The sequence below is a fragment of the Spermophilus citellus genome (genome assembly GCF_964194105.1).
Source record: "Spermophilus citellus genome assembly, chromosome: X".
Lineage (NCBI taxonomy): Eukaryota > Metazoa > Chordata > Mammalia > Rodentia > Sciuridae > Spermophilus > Spermophilus citellus.
Genome location: NC_138190.1, coordinates 16,585,538 through 16,607,092, shown reverse-complemented (window position 1 = coordinate 16,607,092; position 21,555 = coordinate 16,585,538). Strand labels below are relative to the sequence as shown.

General features: G+C 41.7%; 1 protein-coding gene across 2 annotated transcripts in view; it reads right to left on the bottom strand.

Annotated features, from left to right (window-relative positions):
• The window catches only part of SMS (spermine synthase), a 56,488-nt gene extending 35,718 nt beyond the window's left edge, over positions 1–20,770 (bottom strand). Inside the window, exons 1-2 of one of the 2 annotated variants that reach the window (XM_081277985.1) lie at positions 20,541–20,770; positions 19,366–19,472 (exon numbers count right to left, since the gene is read on the bottom strand). Coding sequence is in view for 1 of the 2 variants with exons in the window: in XM_081277984.1 (XP_081134110.1) it covers positions 20,541–20,589 (49 nt within the window). In the remaining variant the exon portion in view is untranslated. The remainder of the gene's footprint in view (positions 1–19,365; positions 19,473–20,540) is intronic. The other variant, XM_081277984.1, reaches the window with a different exon arrangement.
• Between the last annotated feature and the right edge of the window lie 785 nt (positions 20,771–21,555).

Here is a 21,555-nt window from a genome sequence, read left to right as displayed (position 1 = left end):
GGAGAATTCAGTCTACCCTTCCATCAGCCAGAATCTTCCTAAACAATCTCCTCAAACAAAAGAAGGGGGATAAACAGAAAATTTTCATTCCCATTTTTTTCAGTTCTCTTCTATTCAAGCAGACCTTGGCTTCTAAATATTAGGGAATAAATTCCCATTCTGGTCAACCATATTTTTTTTTAATTATGAAGGCTAGAAATTCCACACCTCATCATTGACACCTCCCTAAACTTCTTTGCCACCTAGGTCTCTCCCCAACAAGGAGCCCAAGCTATCTAAGCTCCAAGGGGTGATTGTTATTCTATCACCATGTCACACTGGAAGTGATAAGGTCCATGGCAGAAGTTCTGTTTCCAACCCACCTTCTTAAGCAACTACAGGAACTGGCCACTCCTCAGACCTGGGCATGTCACAGACCCACTGTGGTATTTCCAAAGCTCCACGTCCTTTCACTTAGAGGCACTCTGCAGCTCCCTTCAAGAGGAAGCAGAAAAAACAAGCATCTTTTCCCCCAAACCCCAGGCTCAGAGAACCCAAGAGCCAGGCTTGGGTTATACGGCATTTTCCTTCACACATAAACCAGCTTTCTGTTTTTTCTTAACAGAGACCTTTCAGTCTGAAGTCATTAAGACAACTGTCTTAAAAATCCATTTGGAGACAAGTGTGGAAGATCACACCTGTAATCCAGGAGGCTGAGGCAGGAAGATCACAAGTTCAAGGCCAGCCTAGGCAACTCAGCAAGACCCTGTCTCAAAAAAAAAAAAAAAAAAAAAAAAAAGGTGGGAAGGCTGGGGACACAGCTCAGTAGTAGAGTAACCCTGAGTTCTATCCCCAGTACTACCAAAGAAAAAATCCATTTATATGTTTTAATCTTGATGGTGTTGTGGTCACGTGACAGCAAGCATCATCCAAAACTCAGAACTGCATACTAAAATTTATTCCATGTAAACTATATCTACAGTTAAAAAAGAAATGTGTGTTAAAAAGTTACCAACAGGGCTGGGGATGTGGCTCAAGCGGTAGCACGCTTGCCTGGCATGCGTGTGGCCCAGGTTCGATCCTCAGCACCACATACAAACAAAGATGTTGTATCCACCGAAAACTAAAAAATAAATATTAAAAAAATTCTCTTTCTCCTCTCTCTCTGTGTCTCTCTCCCTTTCTAAAAATAAATAAAAAATAAATTAAAAAAATAAAAAGTTACCAACATCACTGGCATAATCCCCCCGTAAAATACAAAAGACTATAGCATCCCTCGTGTGCACCTTCTCACCCAAACTGGTAGCTCAGTACAGCCAAGGTTTCAGAATATATTTTGAGATGCGGTCTTGTTGTGTTGCCCAGGCTGGCCCATAATTCCAGGGTTCGAGCAATCCTCCTTTCTCAGCCTCCTGGGTAGCTGATTGGCTGAGACTATAGGTGTGCACCACCCTGATCAGTTTAAGAATACCTTTTGAATTTACTCAAAAGATTCTAAGTGTCATAAGAAACACAAAGACTTGACTGAATTTTTGTTTTTCCTTAAAAAAAGGTCTGACCATAAGGAGACTCCTCATACATTCAGAAGCCTGATGAATTTCCAGGGATTAAAGTGAAGGTCAAGCATGTGGTTTCTGGGCGTGCCTTACTTCAACAGCTTGGTTTCATATTCTCAAATTCAGTCCTTTTTACAACAGCTGCATGATGATTAATCTCACTGCACAGAACCCAAGCCAACATGAATGTTCAGAGCAGCATGACTCCTAATGGCCAAAAAGCAGAAACAACCCAAATGTCCATCAACTTATAAATGGATAAGCAAAATGTGGTCTATCCTTACCATGGCTGTTATTCAGCCATAAACGAACAACATACACATACATGCTGCATTCAACATGGATGGACCTTGAAAACATAATGCTAAGAGAAAGAAGCCAAGCACAAAGGACCACAGAGTGTAAGATGCCATTTATATGAAATGGCCAGAAAAGGCAAATCTAAGAGACAGAAAGTAGATTAGTGGTTGCCAGAGGCTAGAAGGAATGAATGGACGAGGGAAGCCAAGAGGAATGGGGGTGATGGCTGAGTATAGGGTTTCTTTTTTAGGCAATAAAAAGATTATAAAATTGACAGTCATGCAACTCTGTGAACATACTGAAAAACACCAAATTGTACATGTGAAATAATGGAATTACATGGCATGTGAATCATAACTCAGTAAAGTGCCTCCCCCCCCAAAAAAAGTCAAACAAGCTGAGCCTTCAGATTTCTACTCATTCAGAGGTAACAAAGGCAAGACAAGAAAGCCCCAGAAATTTGGTTGTTCCCCTTCCTCCACTACAAGCCCCTGCCAGGCACAAGCTCAGATGCAATGTACACCAAGTAAAGGGACTGCAAGGGATAGCTGTCTTTACCAACCCCACCTATCACTGTATGGCAAGTATCCATGTAGCTGCTGTGCAAACGTGTTGTCCCAGGCACTAGAAATACACACTGACAAGCTCCTTCACAGTTTTCCTGCCACTAAAGCACCTGCAACCAGTGTCTTGGGCTTCTCTGTTCACTCACAGCAGAGAGGTATGGCTGCAGATGCAGAACAGGACAACAGAATAAACAATTTGGAGAGTTTTTTTTTTTTCCTTTAAGAGCATGGTTTCTGATGTTTATAAAGAGCAACCAAAACAGGAAAAATTAGCTGAAGAAAAAAAAAGAAGGCCTACTGAAATTGGAGTAACAGTCATGCAACATCAACAATGAAATAACACCCAAGCTCTTTTCATGCAAACATGCATTAAGGAATGCCAGATGGGAATGTTTAGTGTACCAGCCACAATGACTATTTCTTAAAACTACACTAAGTTACAGCATAATGGGAATGTGTTGCTAATTATTTCACTGCCCTGCCTTCCATATCCCACAAGGGAAAGCAGTTACAGGGGCATTTCCCATGGACATGTGGGGCCAGCTCCTGTTACCCTCCCCTACTACCTATTGGAAAGTGGGCAGAACCTCTCTTTTTCTACTTTAAAATAACAACCAATTTAGATCCTCCATTAGCCAATCTCCTTACAAAATTAAAGTAGGGCTTATAAAAACGTAATTTATGACACACCATCCTAAACCCCCTTTGGTTTAGAAACAGAACACCAATTAAAGCCCATTTCCCTGAGAAGACTAGGAGTCTTAAAAATAGAGAAAGAGGGCTGGGGATGTGGCTCAAGCGGTAGCGCGCTCGCCTGGCACGCGTGCGGCCCGGGTTCAATCCTCAGCACCACATACAAAGATGTTGTGCCCGCCGATAACTAAAAAATAAATATTAAAAATTCTCTCTCTCTCTACCTCTCTCTACCTCTCTCTCTCTTTAAAAAAAAAAAGTAGAGAAAGAAGCCCCAGGCTGTGATTCACCTTTAACTACTTCATCCAGCACTAAGGAAGGCAGCTGGCTAGATGGAGTTGTCAATTGACCCAACCTCTCCCCTGTCCTTACCCTTTCGACTTAACCCATGTGAGAATTTAACCAAGATTTAAGAAAATAAGGCACAGAAACACAAGACTATACTAAAGCCTGCCTTTCATTTGCTGGCAAGGTAAACTATGTTAGTGCATTTATGAGATACTAAATGACTAAGCCACTTGACATCTCCCGAAAGGAATCATTTGAGCAACACAAAGTAACAAGGGATGCAATGTGGGCTTCATCAACTTAAGGAATAAGTTTTCAGAGAAGAGGAAGGAATAAATTCCAAGGCAGAGGACAAGAAAAGGGATCAGGCCCCACAAAGCAACCAGTAGGGAAGGCAGTCAAACTATGACCAACAGGAAGGAGAAGTTAAAGAAATAAGAGAGGGACTTTGTATGGTGGCACATGCCTGTAATACCAGTTATGCAGGAGACTGAGGCAGGAGAGTCACAAGTTCAAGGCCAGTCTGAGTACACCAATTCAAAATAAAATTTTTAAAAAGGGCTAGGGGTGTAGCTCATGGCCAGAAAGCTCCTGGGTTCAATCACCAGTACTGCAAAAATCAAAGAAAAGTGAGCAAGCCTCAGCACAACAGCACCATAAAGAAGACCAGGAAGAAGTGGGGGGAGGGGGGGACTTTCAGTGCTTGAGGTCAGAGGACCAAAGCCTTTTAAGAAGGCCAGCCCTTCTCTTCAGTTCAACACTGGCATCCACATTCTCGGGTGAGGTGTGGAGAGGGTCCCCAGCTGCCACCTTCCTTCCTGCCTTCATTGCAGAGCAGCAGGCCCGGTTCCATGCCGGCCCACAAACAGATGGTAACTGTTTCTTTCAGCTTTGTCCAGAAGGAGAGCAGGATTTCATTCCCAAAGTAGAAAGTGTGGTATTGCCACTTTTATTACCCAGGAAGATAAAATCTGCTTTCTGAGCACTTCGCCAACATCATGAATATCCAGCTTTCTTCCCACTAACTGTAAGTGGGAAGGTCCTATCTACTACTATTTGTGTTTCTATGAACAATTCAAGAGTTTCTGCCTGAGTGCATGTGCCAGACTATGAATCAACAATGACAAAGAATTTGCAAATATTACATAGTTTGGACTTTATGAACTTTGTGGTGGCAAAAATCACATTTCTATCAGAGCTGTCCCTGAGGTGGCACCTCAACCTTCCCTTCATATGGCTTTACTATGGCACTACCAGCAAAGAGGCCTTTTCAGAATGGACTTCCAAGGAGATTTCTCAGAACCTAGAAGGCACAAGAAAAATAAATGCCACAGGAGTAGACAAAGAAAGGCTAAGGACACAAGTCAAAACTACCCAAACATGGAGAGGCTCATGTGCTATGATGGATTCCAGATGAGAAACAAGGCCGTGTGGGGGGCCTGGGAATCTGTACTTTGGAGCTTTTCCAGATGGCTTTGAAACAGACAACCAACATCACTGAGTCTCCATGGTCTAAAGGTGGGTGGCAACTTTCCATAAAGAGCCACATAAGAAAATATTCAGGCTGTGCTGGCCATGCAGGTCACTACCACAGGTTTGTGCCTGTGTTTTACAACCCTTTAAACTTGCTTAGCTGGAAGGTCAGACAAGAATAGGCCAGTTGAGCAGAATTTGGCCCAAGGGCTTCAGTTTGCTGATCCCTGTGTCTAAGTTTTTTTCCTAAGCAACAAAGATATTAAGCTAAATTTCCATAAGTGACTTCTTAGTACTTAAGACTAGAATAATTTGAGAAATATTTTCTGCATTTAAGTTAACAACTTACTAAATGTTAAAAAAAAAACAACAGCTGATAACTTATAATTGGGACTCCTGCTTTTGAGGTATACATATAAGTAACATTGACAATTAATGGAAACAACTCACACTAGAGAATGAGAATGCCAGTATCCATTTTAACCTCAAATGGCTAATGTATGCTTCCATTTCAAGAAACCAGAAAAAGAGAAAACTAAATCCAGAGTAAAATAAATGAAGGGATTAATAACAGAAATCAATGAAATTAAAAACAGAAAAGCTATAAGAAAATTATATATATATATATATATATATATAAAAAAAATCAAGCAAAAGGCTGTTTCTTTCAAAAGATCAATAAAATGACAAACTAGCAAGACTGACAAAAAAAGAGAAGACAATATTAAGAATAACTGGCTATCATTACAGACCCATAGGCACCAACAGGCACAAACAACTGTACACACTCAAACTTGACAATTTATGAAATGGGCCAATTCCTCTTAACAACACAAACTATCACAACTCACCTAATAGGAAATAGGCAATCTGAACAGCCCTAAAACTATTAAGGAAATTAAATATATGACTTAAAAGCTTCAAATAAAAGAAAGAAATCTTGAGGTTCAGAGGGTTTTGCTGGATAATTCTACCAAACATTTTAAGAATTAACGGCAATTCTTCAGTCTCTTCCAGAGAAAATAGCAGAAGGCCTCCCAATTTTATGAAGCCAGTATTTTCCTAATATGAAAACCAGACAAAGCCAGTACCAAAAAGGAAACTTGTAGCAGGGCATTGTAGAACACACCTGTAATCCCAGCAGCTCGGGCGGGAAGCTAAAGCAGGAGGATCGCAAATTCAAGGACAGCCTAGGCAACCTAGTGAGACCCTGTCTCAAAAGAAAAGGAAATGAAAGGGGCTAGGGATGTAGTTCAGTGGTAGAGGGGCCATAGGTTCAATCTCCAGGACAAAAAAAAAAAAACCTAAAAGGAAAAAATAAATCACATGCATCACATTAATTGAAGCAGAAAATGTATTTGGCAAAATTCAACACCCATTCTAGCCAAAAAACAAACAAAAAAAAAAATCAAAAACAAAGAACACAGAAAATAAAAAAATAGGAACTTGATAAAGATCATCTACAAAAATCCTATAGCAAGACTGAATGATTTTCCCCCTAAGATGGTTAACAAGGTAAGTATGTCTGTTTTCATGGTGGCTGCTCAACACAGTAAACAAAGTGTAACAGCTCAGTAAGGAAGGGCACAGAGAAGTTAACAACTCAAGGTCATAGCTGGTAAGTGATGAAGTCAGGATTCAAATCCAAGCAGCTGGGCTCCAAGCCCCAATGCTTTTAAACAAAGGAACTCCACTAACAACTTACTATACGCAGGATGCTTTTTTTAAAAAAAGCCCTATCATGTTCTTGAGCCTTATACCGAAGGGAGTTAAGGTGATGGTATATGGTCTTTCCTTCCTCCAACACCAAGACTACCTGCCCTAGACTATAAAAACCCCACTTAGGAATACCAAACATATGCACAGAAAGACTCATGACCCTCTTTCTTAAAATTCCAGAACTGGACAACTTCAGCATTATACTTCAGCATTATACTGTTCCGATGTTAAACCCCACTACTGTTTTAAGGCACGAGACCTAAAAATACTTCAAGAAAAAGGGTTCTTCATTGAACCAAGTTTCAGAAACATTCTATATTCATCTCTATGCCCTAAGGTCAGGAGGGAAATCTGTAATGCTCATTCCAGTCTTATTTGGACACTATTATCTGCAGTGTTTCTAAAAGACTTCAATATTAAACATTACAATGTCCTAAAAATTGCCTGGGAGTCTTTCTGGAGAGAGTTCCATTCTAGGGAAAATGTACTCAAGTAACACAAACACCTAAGCAATACCTTAAAAAAAATCAAAATATCCTTTAAAAATTCTGCTTTAATTACTTAGGAAAGTGCTTTATCTAAAGTAGACAAGTCTTCGAATAACAAGCCAACTATTATTTTCTACCTCTTCTCTTGCCAGAAGAACTTTCCAAATCTTTCAGTAAGTTAAATTCGCACCTCTTTATAACTGAGCATCTTTATCCACTTTGGCACAATTTCAAAGTACTAGGACCTAAATATTGCAATTAGTGTTAAGTATTTTATGTATTATTTGACAGTCTTCCAAACATTTTATTGGCCATCCTACCCAACAATGCCGTGTGTGGGATTTTTGTTATCATTAGCACCTTCATGGAGAGGGAAGAATTTAGGTGCACATTAAATTACCCAAAGTCAAGATTCAAGTCAGCTCAGAATCTAGAACATCCTACTGGCTCTTACCAACCCCTTGAGTTTGATTTAACACATAAATGCATTTAATCACCAGTATTGAAACGGACTGAATTTGTCACCAGCTCCACTTCCTAAGAGGAAGTTCTGCTGAGAGAAGGAAGCTAAAGGGGCACAACTGGCCACTCTTGACAGGCACTAAAGAAGATGGGAGCAGAGATGAAGATTGCCCACTCAGACCTGTCTGGGTGCAGGCTAAGTAAATCTACATTATCTACATCTTCCTGCCCTTATGTACCTTCCCTGCCCCTTCTCCTTTAAAAGTTCTACTAATTTTCAGGAAGTTCAGAGATGACAGTTTTGTTTTGGTACCAGGGATTGAATTCAGAGTTACTTAACCACTGAGCTACATCCCCAGCCCAGAGATGTAAGTTTTATTTATTTATTTATTTTTTAAAGAGAGAGTGAGAGAGGAGAGAGAGAGAGAGAGAGAGAGAGAGAGAGAGAGAGAGAGAGAGAGAGAGAGAGAGAGAATTTTTAATATTTATTTTTTAGTTCTCGGTGTACACAACATCTTTGTTGGTATGTGGTGCTGAGGATCGAACCCGGGCCGCACGCATGCCAGGCAAGCGCGCTACCGCTTGACCCACATCCCCAGCCCGAGATGTAAGTTTTAAAACAAGTACATCTCTTTCACCTTCCTTCAGAGCTGGCTTTGAATAAAATCTCTTTTCCCAATTTGATTCCAAATATTTCTGAAACAGCAAGTGTCATGGCCTAGCATCATGGTCTAGCCCCTTTCTTCCCCTGGGGAGATTTCATACTATCCGGTAACAGTTTTGGCAAGCCAGACAGCAGAAAAATCCTGCCTTGAGCAAGAGAGCTCAGGCCAGCAGCAATCCCTGAGGAGGAAAGGACTTTGGGCTGAAACCTCTCACAACTAGCCTAATTTGCACTTGGAACGACCTAGGAAGGGTCCCACCAGGGCTGCCTAGAGATATTAAATCCTGGGGAGATTTGTCTTTTTCGTTCCTGATGCAACTTTGGCTGCCTAAAATTTGCTTAATTGGTGAGGAAAATGAGGTTATTAGAGATGATTGATGGGCCACTGTTGGTAGACCCATCAGGGTGCACAGCAAGGATTTTTATCTCTACCATTGAGGTTTTTGGATTTTCAGTAGGGATCATTTTGAAGTATCAGCTATAAACAGCCTGGGCTGTTTAGGTATTTGGAATTTAAGCTACTTGGAGCTTGAGTGAGCTGTTCTAAGCCATTTGCTTTTTGGGTACTGGTCAATAAGATGAAATTCAGAGGACAAAAAAATGTTCCAACAATTACACTGGTTTGATGAGTGTTCCTTTTTTCATTTGTTCAGTTTTGTTTGGAAAAAAGATTACATCATGGCCTAAAAATCTAAAAGTGCATGCTAACTTAGTACAACTGTTTTATATTGTTTGTTAACTTGACAAGTGGCTTCAACAGGGTATATTCTGATGGCTGTATCATATTTATCTACTAGCATGGGGAATTCCATTTCAGAAGAACATGCCCCATTACTGGGTTGGAAGAAACTGTGAGAAGTTCATCCAGAAGGTACAAAGTAAGGGTTTGGTCAACCCACTTCTAACCCCATTCACCCCTCCGCGTGTGGGTTTTTTTTTTCCATGACATTGTAAGATGGATTTCTCCAGCCCACCATTGAAACAGTGGAAGAAATTCTAAAAGCGACACATTTTACTGACCGAAAACATTTCTAGGGCATAGTCCTTGCTTCAGTCATCAGATGGGCCTCTATCAAAACAAAAAATGGACAAAATTTATCTGCAATCTCTTTGGACTTCAAGATTTTTTTTTTCTTTCTGGTGAATTCACTTTTAATTTTATGCCCTTAAATTAAATATGTTTTTGTTTGTCTAACTGAGGCTTTTCATTTTCTCTATCTGAGGTTATTTCCCATCTCTGAAAAAGAAACTTGTTCTACAAGTTTTGCTGCCCAAGGTCTTTAAGATGTAAATTTTCTACCTGGTCTCAAGGTTGGAAATGCAAATTTGACTTAACAGAGTGTTTTCTTTTTTTTTTTTTTTTTAAGAGAGAGAGAGAGAGAATTTTTAATATTTATTTTTTTTAGTTCTCGGCGGACACAACATCTTTGTTGGTATGTGGTGCTGAGGATCGAACCTGGGCCGCACGCATGCCAGGCGAGCATGCTACCGCTTGAGCCACATCCCCAGCTCAGAGTGTTTTCAATATCAGGTCAAAAGTCTGACTTTTAAAACTAGCAAATTTTAAATCTAAGTTTTAAAATTTTCTTGTATGTACCTATATGTTTATATGCATATGTTTTCTATTTGCATGGAACCAAATTGACTTATAGAAAATTTGCCCAAATGCCTCTATTCATATGACTTTAGCAAATCTGTAATAAGCAATTTAAACTGAAGAATGTCTTTAAAAATCTAGCAGCTAATTTTTCTGGCCTACTAAGCAATTAGGATATTTGTCTCCAGATATTTAAGATACAGTGTTCAGATGGGTGTGATGGCACACATCTGTAATCCCAGTGGCTCAGTAGGCTGGGGCATGAGGACTGCTAGTTCAAAGCCAGCCTCAGCAACTTAGTGAGGCCCTAAGCAACTTAGAGAGACCCTGTTTCCAAATAAAATATGAAAAGGGATGAGGAAGTGGCTCAGTGGTTAAGTAACTGAGTTCAATGCTTAGTACAAAAAAAAAAAAAAACCCAGATATAGTGTTCAGTGTTTTCTATAGCAACCTTTTAAGACCTTTTTGACAAAAAAAAAATACTTAAAATGATAACTATAATTGATTTCCATACAACTTTTTTAATACATGACAGTAGAATGCACTTATATACTTTGATATATCATACATAGATGCAACTTAATGATAGTTATTGAAATTAATAAAATTAAATACACAGGGGAGGCATTTTGATTCTTAAAAATGTAGCTCTTAAAATTGTTTTGTTTTTACAAGGAAACCTTAGTGAAGAACTAAACAGTTCTGTTTTCTTTTAGTAAGTATGTAATGCTTGTAGCTATATATGCCACTCTTGGTTTATCTAAAATAGCAATTATTTAATAGATTTGGAAATTCACAGGTGAGCCTGTTCTTTCCTTGTTCCAGTCCTGAAATAAGCCAAAGGAAATACATGATTTAAAATGCTAATGACCTATGTACAGTTTATGTTTCTGATTTCTGGAGTGACTTCATTGTAAAATGAGCTAAAAATTGAAGTTTGTGAATTGACTATAAATCCTAACAGTACTTTCAATTTATTGAAAAGCCCAGGAGCACTTTACTACTGAGCTATATCCCCAGTCTTTTTTTATTTTTTATTTTGAGACAGGATTTCACCAAGATGCTGGATCTGGCCAAACTTGTGATGCTCCTGCCTTAGCCTCCCAAGTTACTGGGTTTACAGGTGTGCACCACCACACCTGCCCTAACAGTACTTTCAAAAAATAACTATCAGTCAACAAGGTACTTCACTCCATTTTTAAAATGTTAAAAAAAAAAATTTGTGTTTGTCTGATGTCAAAAGCCTAGCAATGCTTAAATTCTAGAAAAACTTAATTTTTTTAATATTTTTACTTGTAGATGGACACAATTCTTTGATTTATTTTTCTGTAGTGCTGAGGATTGAACCCAGTGCCTCACACGAGCCAAGTGCTCTACCACTGAGCTACAACCCCAGCCCTTAAACAATTTGTAAAATGCATTTTTCCCACATTTTTTACTGGTGCTTTATAATTGTATATACTGATGGGATTAAAATGCATTCATAAGTAGGACCCAAAAGTCTGGCAACTACTAAACCACTCTTAGTAAAGTTTACAATAAAGTTTTTTAAAAATCTGAGCCAGAATATAATGTTGTGATTGTTGTAGATGTAACTAAATTGTCTAATTTGCAAACTCTAAAAGTGATGATAATGCCTTCTATATTGCTTGTAGTCATTTTTTTAATATAATGTGAGCTATGTCTCTGTAGTTAACAAGAGGCACTTCTGCTTTGTTCGTCCTGCATCTCAAGACCAAGATTTTAATATGTGTAAGACTGGCTATTTTAAAAAAAGGTCTTCTCAAACTATTTACATTGTGTTAAGACTTAGTTTACAAAGTACACTTCAGTACATATGTATGTTCCTAATTGAAAAATGATATTAATTCTTGTAACTTGTGTTTAAAGTTTTTATAGTTCTATAAAATGTACCTAAATTCTAAAGATGCTTTCTACTGGATGGTAATTAACCTTAATTTACATAAGAAGGACTCTGGGTGACAGGCACTCAAACTCAGACCAGACAGGATTGAGTTGTGCAGAAGCTTTGCTTTGTGGGGAGGAAGGAAGATAAAGATGATAAAACTAAAGAGGTTGTGTTTATTCAAATCTATTATACAGACTAGATTGCCTTGCTCTTATTAGTGATTTGCATTTTTCTGGACTAAGAGCTAATCTTTAAAAAAAAAATTTCTGTTGCTTAAAATTGGCTAAAAGTGTGTGTGTCTTCTGATGCTGACTCAGACTGTCTTGTCACTTCCTCTCCAATGTAGAAACACTCAGATAAAAGAACCATGGGCTGGGGATATAGGTCAGTTGGTAGAGTGCTTGCCTACCATGCACCACGGGTGGGAGTTGGAGGGGGAGGATAAACAAGCAGGGTATATAATGGTGAATATCTACAATCCAAGCTACTTGGGAAGCCAAGGCAGAAGGATCTCAAGTTCAAGGTCAGACTGGGCAATTAAGTAAGACCCTGGCTCAAAACTGAAAATGAAAAGTGTTAGGGATATAACTCAGTGGTAGAGCAACCCTGGGTTCAATCCCCAGAACTGCAAAAAGAAAAAGAAAGAAAGAGGGAGGGAGGAGTGGGGAAAGCTCCTGCAACATGGGAGCCAAGATGCTTGGCAAATGATCCACACAGTCTTCAGAGAAAATCATTCAAAACCAAAAGTGGAAAAGCATGTAGAGTCACTTGTCAACCCCCACCAAAAAATAAACAGCTGGGAGGTCATGAAAGCAAGTTCTGGCAAACTAATGTTAAACATTTCAGCCCAGACACCTGTATGCCAGTGGCTCAGGAGGCTGAGGCAGAAGAATCAAAGCCAGCCTCAGCAACAGCGAGGGGTTAAGCAACTCAGTGAGACCCTGTCTCTATATAAAATAGGGCTGGGGATGTGGCTCAGTGGTTGAGTGTCCCTGAGTTCAATCCCCAGGACCAAAAAAATTCAAAATCTGCCTCCTATAGGAATAAGCATCTGACCTCTTATGTTCAAGTTCTACACACTGATCCAACAATGGACTATCAAGGCAGGTGACACAGAAGCCCCAATTCTCTCAAGACTGAGGGTATGAAATAAGCAGGGGGGATATAAAACAGACTGAATTCGCTATCCCCACTTCCTAAGAAAAACTTCTGTTGAAACAAGGAAGCTAAAGGGGCTACAACCCCTCACCCTGACAGGTACTAAAGAAGATGGGAGCAGAGATGGAAATTGCCCACTTAGCCTGTCTAGCGCATGCTAACTAAATCTACATAGCTACATTTTCCTACCTTTTTGTCACTTCCTTGCCTCTTCTCCTTTAAACACTCTGCCAATTTTCAGGGATTTCAGAGATGGACTTTTTGAAACAATTGTTTCTTCCATCTTCCTTCAAACCTGGCTTTGAATGAAACCTCTTTTCCTACCAATTTCACTGTGAATTCATTTTCTGGAGCAGCAAGTATCATTCCTCTCCAGGTGAGATCTTGTGCTTCCTGGTCACAGTATTGTCACTACCTCATTGACTCCCACCTGAATACAGATAACAGTATCAATTTAATGAAATCCAGGCCCATTACACCTCAGGGCTGCAGAGTTGTTTTTCCTGGTGTCTGCAAAAGTGCCTGGTTGTAAGGATTTAAAAGAGCATTTGTGATGGTTTACATACTTGGTTTGCAGACTCAATTGAGGAGGTTTCCCAACTTTTCAAAAGAACAGAGCCCTATAATTAAACTACCAAGAAATAGTGGTTGGAGTGCACACCAAAGGCTTTGGGTTACAATTGCAGTGAAATGGTAGATTAAAACGCCTAGAATATGCACTGACTTCAAAAACTAAACTCAATAATAGCTTTATTGAACACTTTTTAAATAGATACCCAATCACAATCCAGTAATTTTTTTTTCTTACCAAGGCTGGTCTCAAACTTGTGATCCTACTGCCCTAGCCTCCCGAGTGACTGGGATTGGAGTGCGCACAGCTCAACAGTCCAGTAATTTTATAACTAATCCTTACCTGCAAAGGGTTAGTATGACCAGATATATATAACCTTGGTTGCAATTTAAATTCTAAAGAACATTAATTCCAAATCTTCCAGATAGCAAGTTCAAAACCAGAAGCTCTAACTTTTCAAAGCTATTAAATAAGGCTGGGGATGCGACTCAGTAGCGGAAGTGGTAGAGAGCTCCCCTAACATGCATAAGGCCCTGGGTTCCATCCCCAGTAATAAAAAAAAAAAAAAAAAAAGCTATGAAATAAAGGCCACAGCACTTCAGTCTTCATCTCATAAGAAGGTGACTTGGGCCTGTGACTGTCAGTTCAAATACAGCCGATTTAATTATGTACTAAAGGGATGAAAAGATTCCAAACTGTTAACTCCTCCACTGCAAACCATCTTTCTCTCCTCAAAAAAGCACAAGACAAATCGTCTACCAGTTACTCAATTGGAAAATGGTCTCCATAATGGCTCATACAGAACCTTAGATTACTTGAAAAAGCATCTCTGCCCCAATAGTAAGGGGGTGAAGGGGCACTGCCAGAGTCTTGCTAATGGAGTCACTTCTGTCAACTGTCAATATTCCTCCGAAAGCACTTAAAACAAGAGAAAACTACCCAATGAGCCCTAGAGGCTGCCTGACATAAATTAAAAACTAATTTTACCATATGCTATCTCTATTGGTTTAAAGAAATGGGTATAACATAGGAACTATACTATAAATAGAATCATTATGGTTTATATAATTTTTAATGGCAAGTTCACAAAATGAATTCCCAGCACTGGGAAATAATTCAGCTTGGAGTCATTTGGAGTATGATGAGTATAATTAAGGATCTTTTGCAGAGTTGAGGGAAGGAAAGTTTAATAAAGAAAAAGTCACAATAACACAAAAGTGCACACCAAGGAAGACAGACTCTAACCAGGGACCTCACCCAAGCCGTCCATAAAACATTTTCAAATATAATTAATATATGAGAGAAAACCCATGCAAGGCACAGAAAGAAATTTCTTGCTCTAAAGTTATTCCATCTGGAGTCCAGGAGACTCTTTCAGCCACTTGGAAGCAGAGCAAAAGACTCAGAGCAAGGAATTTGGGTGTCTATTGGGAGAAGAGGAATATCAGGTAGAAATGAATCTTCTGGGTGGATGTGGAATTTAGTCTTTATCCAGGGGTAACAGGGACCCTTGGGAGGGTTTTAAAAAAGGGACAGGTCCTATTGAGTCCCTGATGACTAATCCCTCTTCAAAACACACAGACAAATGGGAGGCTGTGACCAAGAAACTGACGTCAGGAATCAGATGAGTGAGTAATGAATTTGAGAGCATTCAACAGGTAGAACCAACAGTACTTAAGGAAAAAGCTAACTGGTGGCTGGGGTAAGGTGGGTGTGCCAAAGGTTTCTAGCATAAGTTTTTGTGTTTTTAATGAGGAATCAACAAGAGTGGTCCTCATACTTTAATCAACATCAAAATTACTGGAAGATGCTTAAAAATGCAAATTTCAGGAACTCATCACCCCCCCATACACACACACACACACACACACACACCACATTGTGATTAGAGTCAATCTACAACAGGGCCCAAGCTTACATTCCCCACTCCCAAGACTCCATTGTCAAAGCCACAGGCAGGTGCACATATTATTTACAACAATAGGGGATAAAGTGTAATGGAAGGGGATAATGAAAAGGTTTGGGGGGGCAAGCTCTTTCTACTCTTGAACAAGAGAAAAAGCTAAATGCAATTAAAATGGATTGTTTAGGTTTTATAGTTAAAACAGTTATAGCTACTTAAAACACACAAAGAAAGTATGCTTCCACCAGAAAGCAGCTCACCAAATACAGAGAAGGGGAGCTTGCTGGATGAGCTAATGGTTCAGGAAATCAGGGTAGACAGGTCACCTCAAGCCACAGGCCGGGCTGGGTAGTAAGTGCTGGCCAAGCCATGGGTTCCTAATACCTTTGGAGGAAGTAGGAGCCATCCTCCCTCCCTAACAACTTACTGTGTACTGGAGACTTCCAAAAAGGACCAGGTTAATTTTGATGATTTGTCAACCAGATTACTGAAATACCTAATCAGAACATAAAGCGGGGTTACACCATCTGAGCAGTATTAACATTTTGGGCTGTCAATGCTGTGAGGGTCTCTACTGGACATTGTTAAAATGTTGAGCAGGATCCCTGGCTTTCACCTACTAGAGTGGAATACCATCGCTACTCTTCAGTTTAGCCAACCAAAAATGCCTCCTCAAACAGTCAAATGTCCCCCCAGAGGGTAGGGGTTGATGGAACACCTCCATTGAAGGTAAATGTTCTTAAACTAAGAGGTTTCTCAGTTATATAAGTGGCATGGCCTTGAATTCCATATCACTTAAAAGTTGAAAAATCTCAATGGAACTATTTGTTCATCTTTAAAATGGGGACAAGTTGACCTACCATACAGTTGGGATAATTACCTAAATTCATGTGTAATACAATTAGGGCAAAGCCTGGTCCCAGGGGCAATAAATGTGTGTTTTACTCCTAAACACATGCTTTGAAGGAGAATCAGACATATCTGCTTTTAGTGCTAACCTAGGTAGAAACCTACTCCACGTAAGAAAATTACAATATGATCATTGGCTATGAAAGGGCAGTCCCAATTTTCTCATTTGGGCCTGGGGTCTAAATCTGAGTTCAAAGACTCCCAAGGGACCAGGAGATCCAATTATGGGAATGTGTAAATCTGGATGGGAAAAAATACACATTTTTTTTTTGGGGGGGGGGGGGGGTAACCAGGGACTACACTCAGGGGCACTCAACCACTGAGCCACATTCCCAGAGCTATTCTGTATTTTATTTAGAGACAGGGTTTCACTGAGTTGCCCAGCGCCTCACTCTTGCAGAGGCTGGCTTTGAACCTAAAATCCTCCTGTCTCAGCATCCTGAGCTACTGGAATTACAGGTGTGCCCCAGCATGCCCAGCTCACTTTCTTATTTTCACTAGCTAAAATTCAACATTTTTTTCACTTGCACTTGGAGGCCAAAAACTATACATTAACTATTCCTGGCCATTATTGCCAATTAAATGACAGATTTTTCATATCACATACATTATAGCTAAAATGCTGATTTTGTACAGTTCTACTTCAAAATTATATAAATTATTAGCCCTGCTAATAACACCTTGTTGTTTTGTGTTAGTAAAGCAGCATATGTTATATATCACATTTCGGGATTTTTTATTTTGAAAATTATATTTTAGCCAGGCACAGTAGGCATGCCTGTAATCCCAGCGGCTTGGGAGACTGAGGCAGGAGGATGGAGTTCAAAGCCAGCCTCAGCAAAAGTGAGGTGCTAAACAACTCAGTGAGACCCAAAATAGGGCTGGGGATCTGGCTCAGTGGTCATGTGCCCAAGTTCAGTCCCCCATACCCCCAAAAAAATTCTAAAAGGGAAATGTGTGCTGGCTGTCCCCTGATGGATGTGGCTCATCATTCCACCATTACTGTAAAATAAATTTAATCCATTTGATCATAATTTACCAAACATCTATCATGCATCAGAACTGTGTCCAGGATACAAACCCCAGACATCTGTCTTTGTGAAGATATGGCCAGCCCAGGGAACGAAATGGGGATAAAAGTACAACTGTAGAACTTTCCAGGGCTGTCTAGCCACCTAGAGACTTCTCTCCAAAGGGCACCTCACTCACTTCTGTATATGGGGTATAAAGGACCAGGAACAAAGCATGTGTCCTCTACTAACTCAGATATGCCTAAACTATAGAGACATGGAAATGAGTTTATTCTTGTTAACCTCAGGATGAAAAAAATCTCAAAATGTTTTCTGGGCTCAAGAGTCCTCATAGTCCAATACTTTACTTACAAAATGATCAAATATGAGGGTTTTTTTTTCATTTATTTTTATTTTGTTCTTTTTAGCAAAAATAATTTTCTGAGTTATCTCATCAGCCAGAACACTAAACACCACCACGGGGCCCTACCTACCATTTCTCTTGGTGGTCTGAGTATCTGGGTACTAACTGGCTTGCATCCTTAACTAAGCTATACAGAATCGCAACATAATAACATACCTAAGTGGTTCAAGTTTAATTCCACTAAAATCACATCATGGAACTACAGCATTAGGAAGGATTACTGACAAATGGGAAAAAAAGAACATGAATCCAGGCTCCACAGGCATTTGACTCACCCTTGAGTCACATCCAATATTCACATGCCAAGAGTAATGCCTTTTGACTCATTATCATCAATTAAAATAAATGTTTATGGAGACCTCACACGTGGATTTCTCACCAAGTACCCCTCATTGAAAGGGAAAAGAATTTAGAAGATCCTGATCTAGCCAGATCTCTTCATTTTCCAAATGTAGATTTGGACAGAAAGGCTGAAATGCTTCACACCAAATGAAATGACTGGGGCAGAAATGCAGTAAGAATCAATTTCCTCCCAGAACATTTATGTAAGAACTCAAGATCCGACATAGATGCATATACATATATTCCCCCCACACACACACAGTTATTTATTCTAGAATGTTCTTCACTTTGCCATAAAAGTTTTCTTATCTCTGATTAACAACAGACTGGGAATTAAAATATTAATAGCTAATGTTTGATCTTTCTGTCTTAAGAGCCTTCTATCCTGCTTTACATGTGTACACACACACCCTTTTATCACCCATCATTTTACTTTCTTTGCACAACTACATTTAAATGTCACATCCACACCACCTCAACAATTTAGAACCTGCCAGTTTCTCTCCTCCCCTCCAAACTGTGCACCCATGGTTTTCTCTCTCTCTAACCAGTGTCAGCTCAAAGCACTGAAATTTTTCTCCCTTTTTCTTCCCGCAGTCATGGGAAGGCTTTTCCCAACTTGCAGGACACCACAACAGACAGAAGTAGCCTGTTGTGTCAGCATTTCAGGAAGCAATACCTGGATTAAGCTGAAGGAGATTTAAGACTCTAGAAAGGACTGAGGACATGTAAAATCCACAGGCCATACTGAGACCACTCTCCTTACAGCCAGCAGTGTGGAGGAAACCATGCTGCACAAATATAGGCGAGTGTTCCCAAGGTGCTTACATCAGGAACACTTCCCAGACTCAGCCCTTACTGGTGGGTGACCGTGATCCTTTCAACCACAATTTCTCCATAAAGCTTCTTCCTCCTCACCACTCAACTGAGTATACTAGAACCTCCATTAATGTCTTAACCCAAAAGCTGACAGGGTAATTCTCAGCAAAACCTTATCGATCTCATATCTCCTCCATCTCCACCACCCAAGCACTATTTCATCTTCAGATTCTCCCCAGCAAGTCTTCCATCCCTCCGTCCTCACCTAAGAAATGTGGGAATTAAGATGCTTTATTTTCTCCAAGTCACTTCTGACCACCCAAACATACTGACTGGTATTGCTTAACAATTCTAGTTTACAGCTAGATCCTTAACAATAAAAGCCCTAGGAGAGTTCTATGAGTTGTGCACTGTCCCTTCTGTACACACCACACACACACACACACACACACACACAGGGAAGATGAGGCTTAGAAAGGCTGAGAAATAAACCCAAGTTCACATGCAGAGCCAATCAGGAAAAGCAGGATCAAACCTAGGTGTTGCTCTGAATCCTCAGTTTTATTAAATCTTGTGTCATCTGAGGTCCTTTAGATTTGAAGAAAATGCAAAGTGGATCCTCAGAAGTTCAGAAAGTAAGTTCTGTGTTAAAAAAAAGAAATAGTAACAGAAAAGGCTGCTCCATTTAATTAGTGAAAACGCAAGGTACGGAGATACACTCCAAGGAAGGCACACGGAAACTGCAGATGCAAGTCCGCAGCAGTTACAGGCTTAAAGGCCACCAGAAAAAGAACAGGCAGTCCCATCCCTCCCGCCCCCACCCCCATGTTGGAGGTGCCCAAAGAAAAGAAGCCAGCAAAGCACCCCTCCCCTTCAAAATTCCTGCACACAGTTCCGACTTTCCCAGCCCTCTCTGGTGTGGCCAGCTCTGCCTTCTGAGCCTCTCTGATTAGGGGAGTTATAATTCCCGCGCCCGGACCTCATCCCTCCCCACCCCCAATAATAATAACCGCTTCCTTTTCCCATCCCCCCTGTCCCTTTCCGGGGGATCTGTCTTCTACACAGTTGGCTAAGAATCCTTCAAGCGCTGCGTGGCTGCGGTCCTTCTCCAGCCAGACACCCCAAGAGGGGAAACCCCCGCCCCCACGAGGGAAATTTACCCGCCGGCAAACACAGGAAAAGGTGGCGCGGGCAGCCTCGCGCCGCGCACGCCCCCAGCCCAGGCCTGCCGTACAGGTCACGCCGCGCTAAGGCTCCAACGCGCTCCAGCACCCCCGCCCCAGGGGGGATCAGACAGCTCCCAGCAGCCTGAAAGGGATCTCCCGGTGAAGCGCAGGGGAAAGGAGCCCTCTTAGGGAGCGGGTGAACGGTCAGGGCCCGGAAGGGCGGTAAGGCAGGAGGACACCCGACGCGGCCCCTTCAGGCCCCGCACTGCGGCCGGGACAGAGCACGGAGCGAACAGGGGCGCGGCGCTAGCAAGAGTGCGGCCTCCGCCCGGTCGCCAGTGCACGAGGCCCCGCAGCGCGCCTGGCGCGGCAGCCTGGGAGACGCCGGCGCCTCGCGGGCCGCCCGCATTGTTCAGCCCGCCGCGCGCGCCCCGCCTGGCCCCGACCCGGGCCCCGGCCCTAGCTCCAGCCCCAGCCCAAAGGGTGGCGAGGGCGGCGGGGGCAACAGCGCCAGGGCCGGGCAGGTGGCGCCTGGTGCCCTCACCTTTGGCGCCGAGCATGAAGTCCAGGGTGCTGTGCCTTGCTGCTGCCATAGTGAGGAGAGGCCCTGTGCCATGCCTGGGGGAGGCGGCCACAGAAGACTGGGGGGCCGCGCGGCGTGTCAGGCTGCGGGCGGCGGGGAGTGAGCTGCGCCGGGGGAGGCCTGGAGTAGGAGGTGGGCGGGGCCGCTGGGAGCGACCCCGAGCGCGGGGGCGGGGCTGGGCCCGCCTCCAGGAGGGAGGGAGCCGGGACGCCTCCAGCCCCGAACTTGCAGCGCGGGGTGTGAGGCCTCACTAATGGTGGAAACGTGGGCGCCTTGCTCCCCAGCGTGCGTCACCAATGGCCGCGCCCTGCGCCAAGGCTCAGGCCGGCGCTCCCGCCATCCGTTAGGTCACCTTAGGTTTAAACAGCGCAGCACGACTTCCCCATACACTTCCCCATATGCCTCCCTCCAAGCCAGGGCCCCTTTTATTTCTGGGCCAATCAAAAAAATAAAATGCTAGGATCCACCTCTGAAGTCTTAAGTACAGCTTGCCTTTTTCTTAAAATGCGACAGTTAAACTCATTAGGATTATTATTATCATTATTATTAACCAAGGTCTGCTTTACATTTGAGGTCAGAATGGGGAGCTAAGAGAAGAAAGTAAGAAGATAACATTGTTGCTAAGTTTGGGGTGGGCAATTGCAGATTTGGGAGCTCCTTCTCCAGCAAGACTTTTCCATTGCTAGTGCCTCTATTCATGGCAATGGGCTTTCTGTGGTGGGCTTATTTTTTTTACATTGAGGTTACAGCTAGTACTCAACAAAATGAGATCACAGAGAACAGAATTGTCTGTGGACTAAAACTCTCCTTGATATGACTGACAAATATCCCTGGGCAAATGCCTCTACCATCCAGCAGGCTCAGGTACCTTTCTGAATCACAGGGAATTGTTGTGAACAGCTAAACAAAATTTAGATCACTAAACTCATATGCTTCCACAAAAGCACCAAGAACCTGGATTTGAAACTCCTCTGTC